At 42.0% G+C, this 17,803-nt stretch overlaps 1 protein-coding gene across 1 annotated transcript in view; it reads left to right on the forward strand.

Annotated features, from left to right (window-relative positions):
- Positions 1-17,803, forward strand: part of AAGAB (alpha and gamma adaptin binding protein) — a 171,177-nt gene that overhangs the window by 15,506 nt on the left and 137,868 nt on the right. Inside the window, exon 2 of the mRNA XM_069222868.1 lies at positions 3,789-3,979. Coding sequence (XP_069078969.1) covers positions 3,789-3,979 — 191 coding nt within the window. The remainder of the gene's footprint in view (positions 1-3,788; positions 3,980-17,803) is intronic.

The following is a 17,803-nucleotide window of genomic DNA, read 5'->3' on the forward strand; positions in this document are numbered from 1 at the left end:
CATCCTCGTAGTGCCTGTTTCTGGCACTTCTCCGGGTGCTACCTGCTTCAGTGAGGGCTCTTTGTCTTGCTCGACGTCCCCTCTCTCTTCAGGTCCAATTTGCGACCTCCTGGTCCCTCCTGGGCCCCAGCAGCGTCCAAAAACGCCAAACGCACGATTTGCGCCTAGCAAGGCTTGTTGGCGTCCTTCCGGCGGGAAAACACTTCTGCACGACTCTCCAAGGCGAGAGGGATCTGTCCACCAAAGGGGAAGTCTCTAGCCCTTTTCGTTCCTGCAGAAACCTCAGCTTCTTCTGTCCAGTCGAAGCTTCTTTGCACCCGCAGCTGGCATTTCCTGGGCATCTGCCCATCTCCGACTTGCTTGTGACTTTTGGACTTGGTCCCCTTGTTCCACAGGTACCCTAGATTGGAAATCCACAGTTGTTGCATTGCTGGTTTGTGTCTTTCCTGCATTATTCCTCTAACACGACTATTTTGTCCTTAGGGGAACTTTAGTGCACTTTCCACTCACTTTTCAGGGTCTTGGGGAGGGTTATTTTTCTAACTCTCACTATTTTCTAATAGTCCCAGCGACCCTCTACAAGGTCACATAGGTTTGGGGTCCATTCGTGGTTCGCATTCCACTTTTGGAGTATATGGTTTGTGTTGCCCCTATCCCTATGTTTCCCCATTGCATCCTATTGTAACTATACATTGTTTGCACTGTTTTCTAAGACTATACTGCATATTTTTGCTATTGTGTATATATATCTTGTGTATATTTCCTATCCTCTCACTGAGGGTACACTCTAAGATACTTTGGCATATTGTCATAAAAATAAAGTACCTTTATTTTTAGTATAACTGTGTATTGTGTTTTCTTATGATATTGTGCATATGACACTAAGTGGTACTGTAGTAGCTTCACACGTCTCCTAGTTCAGCCTAAGCTGCTCTGCTAAGCTACCATTATCTATCAGCCTAAGCTGCTAGACACCCTATACACTAATAAGGGATAACTGGGCCTGGTGCAAGGTGCAAGTACCCCTTGGTACTCACTACAAGCCAGTCCAGCCTCCTACATATGCTACTCTGCTCTTCCCTTTAGCACTCCACTGTGTGTCACTTCACTCTACTCTGAAACAATCAACTCTACACCACTGCACTCTATGCCTCTCGGCTCTATGCTGTGCCACTCTACACCACACTACACTAAACTACTGCAATCTCCCAATGTACTCTACACCATTTTACTCAAAACCAATGCAAGCTACACAGCTGCACTCTACACACACTCCTCTGCACTCTTCACCCCTATACTCTACTTTGCAACACTCTGTGACTGCAACACTCTACGTTGCTGCACGCTACATCACTCTACACCATTGTGCTCTTCATGACTGTACTCTATACTACTCTTCTCTACATCACTATACTGTATGCCACTGCTCTCTATCTATAGCACTCTACTTTGCAACACTCTACTCTATTCTACTGCAGTCTACGCCAATGCTCTCTTTGCCAAGGAATCTACACCACTGCATTCTAAGACACTCTACTCTGCAAGACTCCACTCTACGCTACTGTGCACCACTGCACTCTACTCTGCACCACTCATCTCCTTGCCAGTGCACTCTATGCCACGCTAATCTACTCTGAACCACTGCACTCTACACAGCTCTATGCCACTAGACTCTACGCCAGTCTGCTCTTCACCTGTGCCCTCTAACCTGCACCACACCACTTTACTTTGCACCACTTCACTCTACTCCAAAACAATACTCCATGACACTGCACTCTATGCCACTCTGCTCCATCCTGCGCCACCTGTACCACTCCACTGTATGGCATTGCACTCTACTCCACTGCAAGCTACTCTGCGCCACTCCACTGTACTCTGCACCACTCTACGCCACTGGACTATATGCCAATGCACTCTACACCACTGTACTCAAAACCAGTACACTCTATGCAAATCTACTCTGCACCACTGTACTTTATGCCACTTCACTCTGGGCCACTCTGCTCCACTCTACAACACTCCACTCTGACGCTTTTCTCATTTAAACTCTACTCCACTCTGTGCCATTCTACAACACTACTCCACTCTACAATGCTCTATGCAACTCCTCCTATGACACTCCATGCCACTTTACTTCACTTTGTTCTATATTGCATTGCGGCACTCTGCATCACTCCACTACTCCAGTGTGTGCCACTCCACAAAACTCTACGGCACTCCACTCGACACCATTACACTCTACAACACTACTGCACTTTATGCCACTCCATGACAGTCTACTCTGCTGTACAACATTTTACTCTACAACACTCTATTCAACTCTACATAACAACCCTTACATCACTCCTCTGCTCTACACCACTCCACAACACTATGCCTCTACACTACTCCAACTCTGACACTCAACACCCTTCTTCTTTACAACACTCTACTCCCCGCACTATTACACTTCACAACACTATGCCAGTCCTCTCTACGCCACTCCATGACACTTTACTTTGCTCTACGCTATTCAACTGTACTTAACAACACTCCACGACTCTATCTCACTCAATAACACCCCAATCTAATCCACAACACTGTACTTTATGACACTCCACTCTGTGCTGCTCTCCTTTTTGCCACTAACTTTTAGACATGCTGAATAGCAGCCATGCTGGTGTACAAAAGGCTAAAACATATTGGCAGAGCCAATAGGTCTTGCATAGGCAAGACCTATTGGCTTTATCAATGTTTGTTGAACCATATATTCAAATATGAACATCTTACACGTAAATCTGCCTATCTTGTCTTGGGAGCAGTCAGCCCTCTTACCCACAATCATACTGTGGAACTGTAAACTGACCGGCAAATGGCTTGTGCTGTAGACTGTTGAGTACACTTGTTCATGGGACAAAATAAACATGAAACCTTGTCACCAAACACGATGTCCTCGGCATGGTGCGATAGGAATTCTCCTTCCTTGTAAGTGGAGATTCTTATTATTGTGAATCTACAGCTTGTAATAAAAAATGTCCCTCCCTATCCCTGGTTTGACACTAGGTCTTGGTGGGCTGGGGAGGGAAACTTATTTCTCTGAAGGATTTGATATTGTTACTTAGTATTGAAGTGTTTTCCTTTTTCTTCCAGCATGGACCCATTTTTTCTTGGTGGTTTTCTTATTTTCTCCTCCCTCTAATACCTTCACTTTTCCTGCTTAGGTGGCTGTTCTCGGAGGTGGATGCTATAGCATACTTTATGGAAACACATGGCGTTTGCATCCTTTGTGGTACATTTTTTCCTTCTCTACCTTATATGCAGATGCACGATAAAAATAAAATAAAGAAGATTTAATTCCTGAGTCGGGGCTGCCGATTTTAAAACCGCTATTAGCAAAATGAAAGTAAGTGTAACGCACGGAAACTGCCAAACACTCTTCCCTCACCAAATCCTGGCCAGGTGACTAAGGGCCATATGTACGAACACATTTTCCCATAGACACAGAATGGGTAAAACTCTTTGCTACATCTGGCCCTTAATTACTTCAGCTGCAACCTCGACAGCGCAATTGAGGAGCCAACATTGGAAACCTTTGGTGGCAGAGAGAGTGAGGGAGGAAAAAATCCTTAAATGCTTCTGGTGTAGCTGGAATCCAACCTGCAATGTTACTTTCTAAGATGACTCACTTTATTTCATGGCGTTATATGGTGGCACACTTGAAATCTACCTTAAAAATTACTTGCACAAAGACACTCAAATTACATGTTCATGTTCACTAACCATATACTGTTGTTTTTTCTTTTCTATAGAAATCACTGGAACTAAAGATTTGCTTGCGGCAGAGCCTGAAACTGAGAAAGTGAGATTATATCCCTGGACGATAGACAACAAGTACTACTCTGCTGACATAAACCTGTGCGTTGTAGCTGATAGATTTGCAGTAACTTCGAAGATTGCAGAGACTGTCCAAGCTTTTGTTGTTTACTTCGACAGCACAATAGTAAGTAAAAAATGTGTATACTAGTGTTGTAGTAGTTCATGAAAAGAGAACTGCAGTGCATGGCTGCCCCTACTAACAGCAAGTCTTCTAGAGTGCATCCTTGCAGCAAGAGCGGAATCCTACTTGCTGCTTTTTTCTAAGAATAGGACAGCTACCTTGGGCCCAGAAGAGGTCAAAAGCGCGGAGAGGCTGTTTGATATAGAGATAGCCAGTACAAAGCCATTTTCCTCCTGCTTTATATATCTAGGAAGGAAGTGATAGTTTTAATATCTAAAAAAACAAGTTGCAATGAGACAAAGACATCTAGCTACAGAGAATGAGCCGTAACTAGGGTATGCAACTTGAAGTAGTATTTTGAGTAGGCAGATTCCTGGATGTTGGATGGTTATTTTTGGTGTCATGAAGAGATATTTGCTAGATTTTTGTAAACCACGTTCACAGTCTATATTCTGCTAGGCTATCATACTACATTTGGCTAAGTAACAGGGGAATAGTTTCTTTTTATTAACAGTAGTAACAATGCGCAGCAATGTTTTCCTAAAGTCACATTCTGTCAATACCCTTATGGTTAGGAAGGGATCTGTAGAGAGAGTTGCATGAGTTTGTCCAAGATGGCGTTACTGCCAGTTTGTGATGGTCCTGTTTTAGTGAGCCCTGGGCTTTGTCTATCTAGAAAGAGGCATTAGAAACGTTGGGCAAATGTGTGATTCAAAGGGGTGCTGATATAGCAGAATATTTGGATGAAACTCAGTAGCTCTTATTGGCTTTGATTAAGAGCTTCATGCAGAGCAGCAAATCTAGGAGCTTTTAAAACGTTACTCATCTTAAAGTACGCGTGGGGCCAGAATAAATGTGCTTTTATCTCGTATTCAGTTTACCCATATTTTGCTGTAAATGTATGAACATGCATTGGTGGGGTGTTTCGCTTTCAAAGTAACATGCCTTTATTTCTTAACCACTTGAGTAACCGTTCACGTCAGTCGCACTACCTCTGCAATGCATTTGACTTGAATGGTTTAAGTGCACTTAAGAAGAAAATCCTTCTTGCGTTTGTTGCACCAGTTGGATTTTTTTTTTATTTTTTTTTAAGAATGACTGGACGCAAGGGGAAAGCTTTCCCCCCACATTCCAACATAATTGTTTCCTCGGTCACTGTGATGTACAATGTAAGCAGTGTGCTGATGTCATAGTGATAGAAAGTGAAACCAGTCTGCCTCGGTAAGAGGTACCTCTCAATATAGCATCCCTGCTTTGAGATCGTCTCAGGACTGAGAACCCCAAGCAGGGATCCAGCCCCTAGACAACAGGGAGTGGGGGATAGGCTATCCAGGCATTAGTAAGTGCCCTTCCCCCCAATTAAAAAAACAAAACAGAAAAGTATTTCTGTCTTCCTCCAGAGAGGTGGGTGGAGGTAGAAAATCCACTAGAATTCTAAAGGAATGGCAGAGCGGCCACGCGGGCATTAAGTGTTTCCCCCAATTTAAAAAACAAACCACAAAAAGCAATCGTCTATCATATTTAAAATATGCCCCCATGGGATTCTGGGGGAGGAGGAGGAGAGGCAAAAAACAACTAGACTTCAGGGGTAATATCTATAACAAAAAAGGGAGGGAAGGCACAGCTAGGCATCGGGTTGTGCCCTCCGCATCGGGTTGTGCCCTCAGCCCATATAGGACCCAAATGTCTTTTTGCCTCGCGGTGAGCAAATTGACTGGGCGGGGGTGGATTTACCGAAAAGCCTGCTAATACTAGGGGTATGAGGGTTTGAGTGGCACACCCAGGTCTTTGGGTTGACACCCACCCCTAGGGAGGTTCTACAGTCTTTCTGCCTCCTGTGGCAGACAAAGCCGTCTAAAAGCAGGCATGTTAAAAAGAAATGGGGTTGGAGTCCAAACACATCAGGCCATACTCCTATCCCCTCCTAAAGTCCAAATAGTCTTTCTCCCCCACCCAGGAGGCAGATTGGAGGATTTACTCCCAGTCTGCCCCGTGTGGGGCAGAAAGCCCACTGGATGCAAGGATTATTTAAAACAAATGGGATGGGGACTGGCCCGTCATTGCATTGGGTCGCACCTCATTTCTAAAACCCCAACAATATTTCTACCTCCCTAAGGTCTGGAGCAGCCCCATCCCAATGGCAAGAGAAGAAATTCAGATTCTTTTGGGCGTAGTGCTTCCACCAGTTTGAAACAGTGGAATACTTTTTCTGCCCCCCACACCCTCATGGGGGGCATATTATTGGTGTGTAGCCTCATTGCTCCCTCACCACAGGGAAAGGGAGGACTGAAAGTCCCTTCAACACCAAGGACAATATAAAATGAAGGGTGCAGCATACCAAGGCATTGATCGGGCTGTGTCTCCAACCCAGTCAAAGAAGAGGTGAAATGCAAAGGTGGTAGCAAATTGCTTCAGGCCTCGGCCATTATATATCACAACGAGAGACCTTCTTGCCTCACTTTAATAATATGAGGGATGTGACAGTCTGCCAAATCAGAGTGCAGGTGTTTTGTCAGGATAGTTGTGTGTGAACAGATTATGAACATACTTAACACCCATACAGAGTGCTTTAAAAGACCACATTTGTCAAAGGGGAGCCAGAGAAGAGTATAAAGATGGGAGAATATGCTGCTTAATTATTGATGCTCAAGTAACAGGGTGTTGCTAGTCCAATCTAGCTATAGTGGTGACCTGGACTACTATTTTCTGAACCTAAAAAAGGAGAAAAAAACTAAAGAATCTTTTCAAGATATTTTAATTAGGAAAAAAAGTAGAAACAAGTATAGGGAAGAACTGTCAATGTGGAGTCGAAGATGACTGCCAAGTTCCTAGCTACGGAAACCTGTAAAAGGGCCTGTGCCTAAATCAGCTGGAGACCATTTGGAGTTAGAGTTCCAAGCTGGATAAAGACCAAAAACAGAATTTTGTTTTGGCAGATTTGTGGTCCATTCATATGGTTGGCATACAACCAATAACTGAAGAAAAATGATGGTCTGTGCTTGTGGAGTTGAGCCTGTACGGATCTTTTGGACTTTCCTTATCAAAAATTGTAGTTCATCCATATGGTGGGCATACAACAACTAATTTGGGATTGGAAAGACTGAATTTCACAGTTCATAACATGTAGGGTATACTAAGGCTCAAAGTGCGCAGAAATTTGAGAGTTGTTTAGGGATTCAATCATTTTTGATGAACCAGGCAGAAGAGAAGTTGGAAGGTAATTAGATAATATGCTTGGTTTGGATCAGCTCTTGTTTTTTATTTTTATAAATATGAGGCACTAGTAGGGTGTGCCTCCAAGATTTAAGGATGTATCCAGTGGTAAATGTAAGTGAACATTAATGGTGCCAATAATGTCAGAAATTAAGGATCGAGCAGCGAGCCAGAAGATATGCTAGTCATTTTATTTCAAAACAGCATCTTCTTTCTTGGAGTGAAGTTAGAAAATGTTAATAACGCCAAAGAGGAAGGCACAGTAGAGATATAGGAAATAGCTTACTAAATTGTTGGACCACACAAAGTTAGGGAGGTTTTGGGAATGTCGCTAATTTTGTCCTGAAAGAAATTGGAAAGATTGTTCCGTAGAAACGGGGAAGGATGGAAAGTTAGATTGCAGATGCCAGGAGGTGAATAGGCAATAAAACATGTTAGACATTGTTTGGCCCTGATTTTGATTTTGTGGTCTGTCCGCCGCCAATCTGGTGGCCTCTCCACTGCCATATTAAGATGTATCTGTGGGGCTGGATGGCAGAGACAGTGCGGAGGCTTTGGCTTCGGCTCTAAGCGAGAGCTGAAGCTAGTGCCTCTGCACTGTCTGTGCTGTCAGCACAGTCGAAATGCACACTGTTGCCACTGCAGATAGTGCGCATTCTGACAGTGTTGACAGGGAGGCCTCTGCACTGCCTTTGACAAGGCCCTGGGCGGTGCAGGAGCCCCCCTTTGGCCCAGTCTCTGCCTTTTCTTGTTGGGGTTCCTGCCATGAAAAGGTCGGCAGAAAGGCAAGTTGTGATCAATACGACGGTGCCGATATGAGCACTGCTGTGTGCTTGACCATGGCTTTCCCTGCCGACAACACGCAAGGATCCAAGATCCTGGTGGTGGTGGCAGTCTTGTGGCGGTCTGACCTCCAAATCTGGCAATTGAAACGACAAGGACGTGGCGGTCAGACCGCCACTTACGGCAATCCTAGGACCGCCATACTCATAATCAGGCCCTTTGTTGGCTTGGGGAACTGTTGGATGTGGTTGCCATATTAATTCATTTACATAATGCACATATTTTTAGGGGCGAGCCTGCGTTGCATGCGCTCGCGCATGCGTATCGCAGCGAGACGCTTTAGTTATCAGAAAAAGGTTCGGAGCCCTGTCGACTTCACGTCAGTGTGTTTTATTGGTTCGTCGGCTTGCCTAATAAAATCTGCTTGCTTTCATTAGTCGAAGGCATGCACACGTCATGCCTTTTCGGTGGCTAGCCCTCTTCGAGCGCAGCGACCAAGTACAGAAAACATGCGAGGCTCGATGTTTTCTGTCGGATCGTGGACTACTTTTTCTCAATTTTATTAGCGCGATTTCGCTTGGCAGAAGTCGAGCGCTTTACACAGTTAATTTCACTTTTTCGGTTTAGGTACATAAAAGCACTTTTGCCGATAGATGAAAAGTCAGGTTAGGAGTTTACAACGCGATCAGCTCTAACATGAGCAAACGCAAGACCCGTTGCATTACAAATGCTTGTTTTTATATTACTGCAACGATTTTTGGTATATTCGTTTTTTACAAGAGGAGTAGTGAAGATAGCATTTGCGTTCAAGTTGTTTGCAGCACTGTTTAGCCTTGTGTAAAAAGGAAAGAGCTACACAGCTAAGGGACATGTAAGATGCTGACTAATGAATTTGGTGGGTGTGGAAGAGTCTAAAGCCTTATATATCCTTTTATTGAACACAGTGACAGTAGAGTCGAGGTCGGAAATAAAAATTGAGGCAACTTGATAACCTTATCAGCTGATAAATGTTACTTTACTGCTCTTGATCGTTCTATACAGTTTTAAAAATACATGTTCTATTGGTGGGTTTAAATGTTATTAACTATGGTATGTTGCTGTGTAATATCCAGCCCACTCTCTATTACATGTGATTTGAAGAGAAGCCGATGTACTTCTATGAAACGTTTGCAATTCTCAGACATTTCTACTTTGTCACCGCTCAGAGTGGTAGTCAATCAGTTGATCTTTGTAAACTGGTGCTTCAGGTAGGATTGGTGAACAGATTATCCTTACAAGTTAGCTCAATCTAAGCTAATGCATAGCTTTCTATCAAGAACGTTAATGAGTGACCGTGGCGTAGTGAAAGATTATTTCAAGGACTGAAAAGCTGATGTAGCTTGATAAACTAAACGTTTAATTTGTATATTCACCAGTGTGATTATTAACAAATGAAGAAAATAAGCCTTACGCCTAGAGCACCTATAAAAATTAGTGAACCCTAAAAGCGTGCTCAGCGTTTACACATGTAGAAGGACAATTTTGAACATCCCCTTCTTTGTATTGTTTGCGTTAAATGATTTAAAAAGACACATAGAAAAAATTAAACCCAAACTCAAGTTCAGCACACTGATGGTGATTATTTTGTGGCCTGCTTTGGTCTTCCTGAACACGAGTTTTGCCAAATTTTTTCCATGTAAGAAAATTAAATATCAACTTAATGAAAAATGTACAGCAAAAAAACAGTGTACCTGATTTTACCATGAAAACAATTTCTTAAGCTATTCCTCCTTTCGAGCCCTGAAGTAACTAAAATGTGTGTACCTGTCAGTGTATATTATGTAATTTCAGATGTCATCAGTGATGTTATGAATACTTTCATTGTATACGTCATCAGTGATGTAATATGTAGGGGGATATGTAGTGCTTGGTCAGGGTGTGAGTTATAGTTACTTCAGGGCTCACATTATAGTTACTTAAACAATAATTGTGAATGTCAGTGGTTTTGTTAATTTAGAACGGAATGTTTTAACTGACATTTTCACCTAACTCTAATGCCCCTTAAATCTGCCTTTAACCTTTGTTTTTTCCAGTGAATTTCTAAGGTTTGTTTTATATAAACAGAACCCCCAGGATATTGCGGCATTGAATAGCAAATTTTGCGGCACAAATATGAAAATTTTGCTGCATGAATTTGGTGGCATTTGGATGAAAGCAATAATGGTTATTTAAGTACTGGTATCTGCCATGTTATCCCCCTTCCATACGGATCCGTTAACAAAGAGCTGTGTCCTTGGTCTGTGCCAGCTTCATGGCTACATAACAGGGATTTCATGAGGCTTGAACTGTATGTACATCTTTCCACTCTGCCTTGTGAACTTTTACAGCGGCTTGCAAATTGAAGCTCACACAGGGCTATTTTTAAGACGCTATTTCTAACATTGTGTTTCGTTCCTGGCCACAAGGTGTCTGCGTTCTCCAGATTTCGCAGGCACTTTTGTAAAAAGCACATACTTTTTTTTTTTTTTACAAAACTGCAGATTTAACAGCTTTTGTTTCTTTTTTTTTTTAAATCGCAAAATCCTGGAGGGTCTGTATAAAGTAATATATTATTACAATTCCTTAATGTGTGTATTACTTTAACATTTTGTTTTTTTTTCAATGAATTTCTATGGCCCATTTAATGTAAAGTAAGATGTCCATTATTGTTAGCGGTGTAGTGTTGGGTGCCCAACCTCCTGCCATGCACAGCCCACACCCTTCGGAATGAGTGTCTTGGGCTTCGGTGCAGGGCATGACACCCCCAAACCTCCAAGCAGGCACAAATGCCTAATGTAACTATATATAAATTTTGTCTTTTTAAGAAAGGCAGGCTTTGCAAAAGGGTCAGAACACCAAAATATAAAAAGCATACTATTGGCTTTATCCAGGGGTCTGGACATTGACATATATAAAGGAGACCTCTTGTCTTTGTCAAAAGTCACTGATAACCATAATCAAATATATAATTTATAAATTCCGACACAGCAATGTTTTTAATAAATTTGTTCCTCATAAAATAGTTTCACTAAAGCCTTCTTTAAAAAAAGAAATACAAATAAATAAAGTAATTGAGTCTTTTGCTTTTTTGTAACATTTTTCAAGCTACAAAATGCAGCCATAGAACCAGTCACAAGAGATCTGTGCACTCTAGCTGAAGAGTATATAGCTCCAGCTCAAAGTGCTCTAAAAATATGGTCAGCTGTCCTTGGGTCATGGATTCAATTAACTAAGAGACTTACAATGTTTTTTTTAATGCTGGGTGTGGGGGCTACTGCACTCTCTGCAGCCCTCCACAGCATTAAAAAAATGCTTGGTGGTGCCCCTTCTCCTGCCCCTTGTAGAGGCACCACCAGCATCAAAAAAGCCCCTGCAGGGCATTATGAGGTGCCCCCTAGCTGGAGCATTGAATGTGAAATAACTGGTTACTCCGCTCATTTCACATTCACTTTTTTTTAATCATTATGGGGAGGGGGTTTGTGCCCCCCCGAACCATTTCATGGCTCTATTCCCAGGGGCAATTCCTATTTTTTTGTTAATAGGGGTGGGGCTGTTCACCCCTCACAGAGCCTACTATAGGCCCCTGGGACCCCATCCTCTGAGGCCTGTTTCTTTTTGAAAGGAGAGGGGCCACGCATCCCCCTTCTCTGGGCCACGTAACGTCCTCGAGCTCCCCTTTACCCAGGACCAATGCTGTTTTTTTTTGGGATGGGGGCATTGGGCTCACTCCACGAGCTGTCTAGTGGTCCAGTAGCAGCAATGTTACTCTCCCTTCCCCCCTTCCAGAGCCACTACAGTTTCCAGCCTGCAAGGCTGCAGCCCCGGGGGATAGGATCTCCATCGTCTGATAATGGCTCATGGAGGGGGGTCAGATGAACACATACCTCCTTTTAATATGTGTAGCACCCCAGAGGAGGAGACCCCCCCAAGGCTGTTAATGCCCTGGGGATGGGGGGGGGTGTTATCCAGCCTCCATGTTATAATGCAGTGCAGCCCTGAGAGATGGTGTCCCTAGGGCCTTCTGAAGTCTTGTGGTGTGGGTCCGCACGCCAACCGTCCCCAAAAGAATATATAGCGGCATCCCACAGTTAAGGTTTTTGTTCAAAAGGACAGGAGCTGCAACTTTCCTTTCAGGTTGCAACCAGCCAATAAGATACGTATATTTTTCTTTCTTTAGTAACTCTCAAACTACTGAACAGCTTTACACAAAATTATGAGAAGTGCTCTTTCTACAGCAAGATCTACCTTTCTGCAATATTTGGTGTAATTCCATTCAGAAGTTCCAGCTGTAGTTGTTTAAAAACTTCTTATTCGCCATAGACATTGCATAGGGAAAAAGGGTTTTGGCACCCCTCGCCCTTATTTTTCTCTGCCCCGCTTGACGAATCACTGAAAATCCAAAAGGCTACAGGGACGTTGTAATTAGGTTGATGTTTTACCCATACAAAACCATAGCAATTCAGCAGTTATAGTTATAATTATCTTAAGAAACTATAACTCGTGCCTGAAGTTACCTAACAGCACAAGGTATAGTTTCTTCAGATAAGTATAACTATAAATTCTATGGTTTGCTAAACCATCGGCCTAACTATAATGTCCCTGCAACCTTAGATTTTTTCAGTGAAGTTATAGGTTTTTTTTAACCATAAAGTAATATCTAATTACCGCATGTTACTACAACCACTGCCACGCCCAGCCTTTGGTCGTGCATTGCAGGGGTTGGCCACAGGCCCCTGCAGCCAGCCCCCCACATACACCCAACCCCCACTGCGCACGGCCTCTGGTCGTGTGCAGCGGGTTTTGGTGTGCGAGTAGGGAATTTTTCATTGTTTTTTTGATCCATGGAGCTTTTGCGAGTTTACATGAGGGGGCTGGGCTGAGCACCGGGGTGGATCCTCTGATCATCTAAAAACAAATGTGGGCATTTTTTTGCCCATAGGGGCCTCTCCTTCTGTCCTATGGGTCAGGATACATATATCCTGACTGCTTATGTTAGTTTTTTTGTGTCACAACCTCCCTCCCCCCCGGCCGATATGTAAAAGAAAATGGCAGCCATAACTTTCCTTTCAGGTTGCAGACAGCAAATAAGGCCCTTGCTCCGTGAAGGGTCGGCGTCCCTAGATACAAATGTATTTTTCCTTTGATAGCTCCAAAACTACTGAACGGTCTTGCATTTGCTTGAGTTAGAGCTATTAGCATTATAAATTCATAACTGGACTTTTCTTGCCACATAAGTTGGTCAACCTTTCCTCATAATTTTGTCCTTTCCTGACATATAATTCCAGTGGCCCTGCATATAACAAAATCACTCCCATTTACTTTCTTCCTCTTTCTGCTGCAAAAAATGAAAATGTTGCCATTTAGCATCCTAATTTAAATCTGCCATGCTATTTCCAATAGAATACCACTTTCACCACGCCACCATTGTGTTTCTGACTCGCTAACTCAGTTCCTCAAAAAGAGACACAAGACAGCCACAGAGGATAAAAAACTAGAAGGGTCACCCAAACATGTCAAGAGTGTTCAAACAGTCATAGTGTAATAAGAATGTTAATTTGGCCTGAATCATGGTCATAATTGTAATCAGGGGAGATTATTAAACCATATACAATTATCATATAAACCTTAATCAAAAATACATTTTTGGCATTAGACTGTAATGCTCAAAACAGCTCCTAGAGGGCACCATAACAAAAATATAATTTGTAAGAAACATGGTCATGTGACCATATTGTTATCCCCTAGAGGGCATAACCCCATCAATAAAAACAGGAGAAAGTAACACAGTGTAACCACCTCAATTTAGCCCCTAGAGATTTGTTTTTAGGGCTAGCAGGCCTACTGTAATGAAATTACAAACAAGGCCTTTAAAACAAAACTTCTTCCAGCTGTAAAACAAAAGTTCTAGCCATGCGAAAGCTTAAAAGGTACTACATGGTGGGAGGTGTTATTATTTTGGGTTCCCCACTAACCTAGTGTGGGGGCTCAGAGATGATGTAGACAGAGCGTTTTGAATGTGGTCTCTTTGTCTTAAGACCATTACTGGCTGAGTTATGAGCAAAAATGTTTTGTAAAAGTAATGCCCTGCACAGCATTATGGGGTGAGTTTTCGTGCCATGAATATTTTAGTATGTTGATATGACTGTAATGCTTAGAACAGCCCCTAGAGGACACCACAATGAAAATAGCATTTGTAATAAACATCGCCATGTAACTATATAATTATCCCCAGGGAGCATAAACACACAAAAAATGGCAGAAAGTAATGCACTGTAACCATATATTTAACCCTAAAAGGCATAGTGCATTACACATTTTCACAGCTGTCAGGCAGAATTACAAACAAGGTCCTTTAAAACATTAACTACTCTCAGCTGTAAAACAAACGTTCCAGCCATGAGAGCTTAAAAAGACACTGACTGGTGAGAGGAGTTAATATTTTGGGGACCCCGCTAACCTAATGTGGCGACCCAGAGATGACATATAGAGTGCGTCCTGATGAACGTTTTGGTGGTGGTCTCATTGTCCTAGGACAACCACAGGCTGATTTATGAGCAAATAAAATTCTAAAACTAATGCCCTGCAAAGCAATATGGGGCGAGTTTCTCAAATGCAGTAAATATTATAGTATTGTCTCACTCGCTGTGCTGGGAGAGCCGCTTTCACTTTGATGATTTCTATTTTACATAATGCATTTACCAATTTCAAGTGTTTTAAGGGGAAAGACACAAGAAATTACTCCGATTAGGTAACTGTGAACAATGTGACCAGCGCTCCAGTACCGCCCATCGAGTTCACGCTGTTGTGCCTGTTTGCGCTGTGAGAGCCATGCAGCACAAAGGGGAGAGACGAAAGAAAAAATAGTTTGCCCACACTGAATTATATTGGCAGTGGCTCAATAATCCATGTCTCAGGGGCAGTCTGCAAGGTGTGACTAAAAAAGCCTCAAGGCAGGACAAACGCAAAGCATTTACCAATGACATCAAGTGATTTTTGAAAGGCAAGCCCAGGACCAATTGAAAATGATGGCCATGAGATGGGCCTCGTTAAAAGCCCACATTACTTAAAACAGGTCAAAGCACTTGTGTGCTCGACCTAAAAAAGGCTCTTTCTGGACGAAGAGCTAGCCCTCTGCCAGATTTTGAGTAATTCTGTCCAGTGGTTCGGGCTGTAGTCGTGTCTAAAATCCTTATGGTAATTTGCTTAGGGAAAACACATATTGGGACCCCCCCTTTTTCTCGGGCCCAGCATGACGAATCACCCCAAAACTTTTCACATAGTAGCTAAGGTGACTAGTGTATTAGTTTGTAAAAGTTCTTGAAGATTTGTCAAACAGCACCAAAGTCATAGGCAAAACAAAAACTATTTTTCCTATGGAAACTACGTCCTAACTATAACTGCCTAATGGCTATCAGCAGTAGGGTGTATATATGTATGTATATGTGTATGTATGTATATATATATATATATATATATATGTATATATATATATCTCATCACAAGGTCTGTTCATTTAACCAGATTCAACTGAGGACAAGAGGCTTTGAAACTGGCAGGAATAAATGTGTTAAAAAAAAAAAGAACATTTGACTGTCTCTTGCAGTAAATAACATATCATGAGGTTGAGATGTGCAGGTACATCTTACAGATAATTTACAGCAATCTGTGGTTCTTTTTATGTATATACATTCATATTACTAGCGTACTAGCGATATACTAGTGATATACCGACTGATTGGTCTAGAAGAATGCTACAGAAAGTCCACTTGTACGAGCTTAGAACGTTGTAAATGCTATTTTAACTAAAGTTAGTTACAGGTTGCCTGGAAAAGGGACCCTAAATCAACAAAATGATCCCATCGAATTTCAAACCATGAAGCAGTTTTAAATGGGGCTTAGTAAAGTTTTGCGGACAAAAATATATATTTCCTACACCAGTAGTTTTCAGCAGAGCAAAAGCTACAGTTTGGCGAGCCCAAAAGGTTCTAGTCAAAGGGTCCTGGCAGGGCTGCTAGCAGATATCCAAAATATAGCAGCCAATGAAATATGGGTTTGTAGAACCACAGGCTTTTCACAACACATTTGATATGTGAAGGTAATTCTGACAGATTATTGTGCGTGTACTCTGACTTCTCATGAACGTAGCTTTCAATTTCAGTGACAATAGAGGATTGAAAAATCACTCTTCAAATTGCAAAAAAAGTTGCGCAATGTAAACACAGCTTCTAAAAGCTGTAAATACTAATCCTTTGAAATTCAGTTGATCACTTCTTTATGTGCAGATTATAACAAGCATTTTCTAAAGTTAGAGCTGTTGGCATTGTAAATTCAGAATGAAACTTTTGACCACATAAATTGGTCAACTGTGTCTCATAATTTCGTCTTTTCCTGCCATGTCTTGGTGGTCACTGGCGGCTACTGACACCAGAAATCCCAAGCCCTTGAAGAGAGATAAAAAGATGACTGCACTATCCCCAGTTGTGTAACCATCTGAACATTAATTGGAAAATAAGGCTGGAAAAGTATTTTATTTTTACTGAAAAGAAAGTCATGCATGCATTCTTGCCTCCCATTTCAACGAGCAGGGTTGCCTGAGAAGATTTATGGCCCCAATTAAGGAGATAAGCAATACCCTGTGTGTGATGTGAATGCTGGCAGGGAGGGGGCCCAGAAAGAGAGACTCCAGATGCAATGTGAGGTTAAGCAAGTTTCACATCATTGTTTTCAGGTTTATCTACATTCTACCAGAAAGGATATATTGTGGCTTTTGTGAGCAGTGAGTTAAACGACTGAGTGTTTCTTTTCTAAAATAAGCTTATTTTAGGACCCAGAGGTAAACGAGGACAGCACTAAAATAAAGCCAAAACAAATGTCAGTGACATGGGAGGAACAGAATGCTGCAATAAAAGGCAGGCAACTGCCAGCCTAAAACACCCACAGTGAAAGGGGAGCACCAAAGAAATAACAAAAATAGTCTGTCACAGCAACAGGTAAAGAAACCAAAGTGGAATAATAGAGTAGTTGGTCACTGCTCTGAAACAGAAAAAGGAGGGAGAAAAAGGCAGAACTGACTACTAGCGAGCTAGAATTTTTAAAGGACACTGCAACCAACAAATGAAATTGCTTTAATCCATAAGAAGTATACTAAAAGTATACAGAAGGTCGAACCCTTAAGCTCAACCTGAAAATGCCACAAGTCAGAGCAGTATAAAACAATAAACATAATTCAGCCTGCCTCTCCAAAGCCTCATGACCAACAATAGAACCAGGTCAACAACAAGCCTGATTTTTTTAGCCTTTTTTTGCTGCCATAATGGGAGTCTAGGGTCTGCTGGGGTAAAAGGCTTAAGAGTCCTAACAATGGCATAATAACTTTGCATCCCAATGTTGTTTTATAATTTGGAATTTTAAAAAATTATGAAGATATAGTCTCCGTGCCAACCATGATTTGGTACAAAATAGCATAAAATGGAAAACAGTTCCCACGTCCCCAGATGAGCAATTAAGCAAAGCATATCATTTAAAAACAATACTACATTCAGTGCAACAGAAGACGATGTTCCTAATTAAATTAGTCTGTTCCAGAGACCTCGACCATTAGCTGCCTGAATCAGAGTGCAAAAAGTATTATTCTCATAAAACTCTACCGTTTGGTCGCATTGGAGGGAAGAGTTAAATAAATGCGTTTCATCCAGAGTGTTGCAAAGAGGTACCATATACAAATTAGATACCATTAGCCGTAGAATTATTTGGAACAAAACAATTTGTAATTGTTTTCTTTTCCACAAAGTGACACTGCCCTTTCCAAGGCAA

Source organism: Pleurodeles waltl, chromosome 3_1 (genome assembly GCF_031143425.1).
Source record: "Pleurodeles waltl isolate 20211129_DDA chromosome 3_1, aPleWal1.hap1.20221129, whole genome shotgun sequence".
Taxonomy (NCBI): domain Eukaryota; kingdom Metazoa; phylum Chordata; class Amphibia; order Caudata; family Salamandridae; genus Pleurodeles; species Pleurodeles waltl.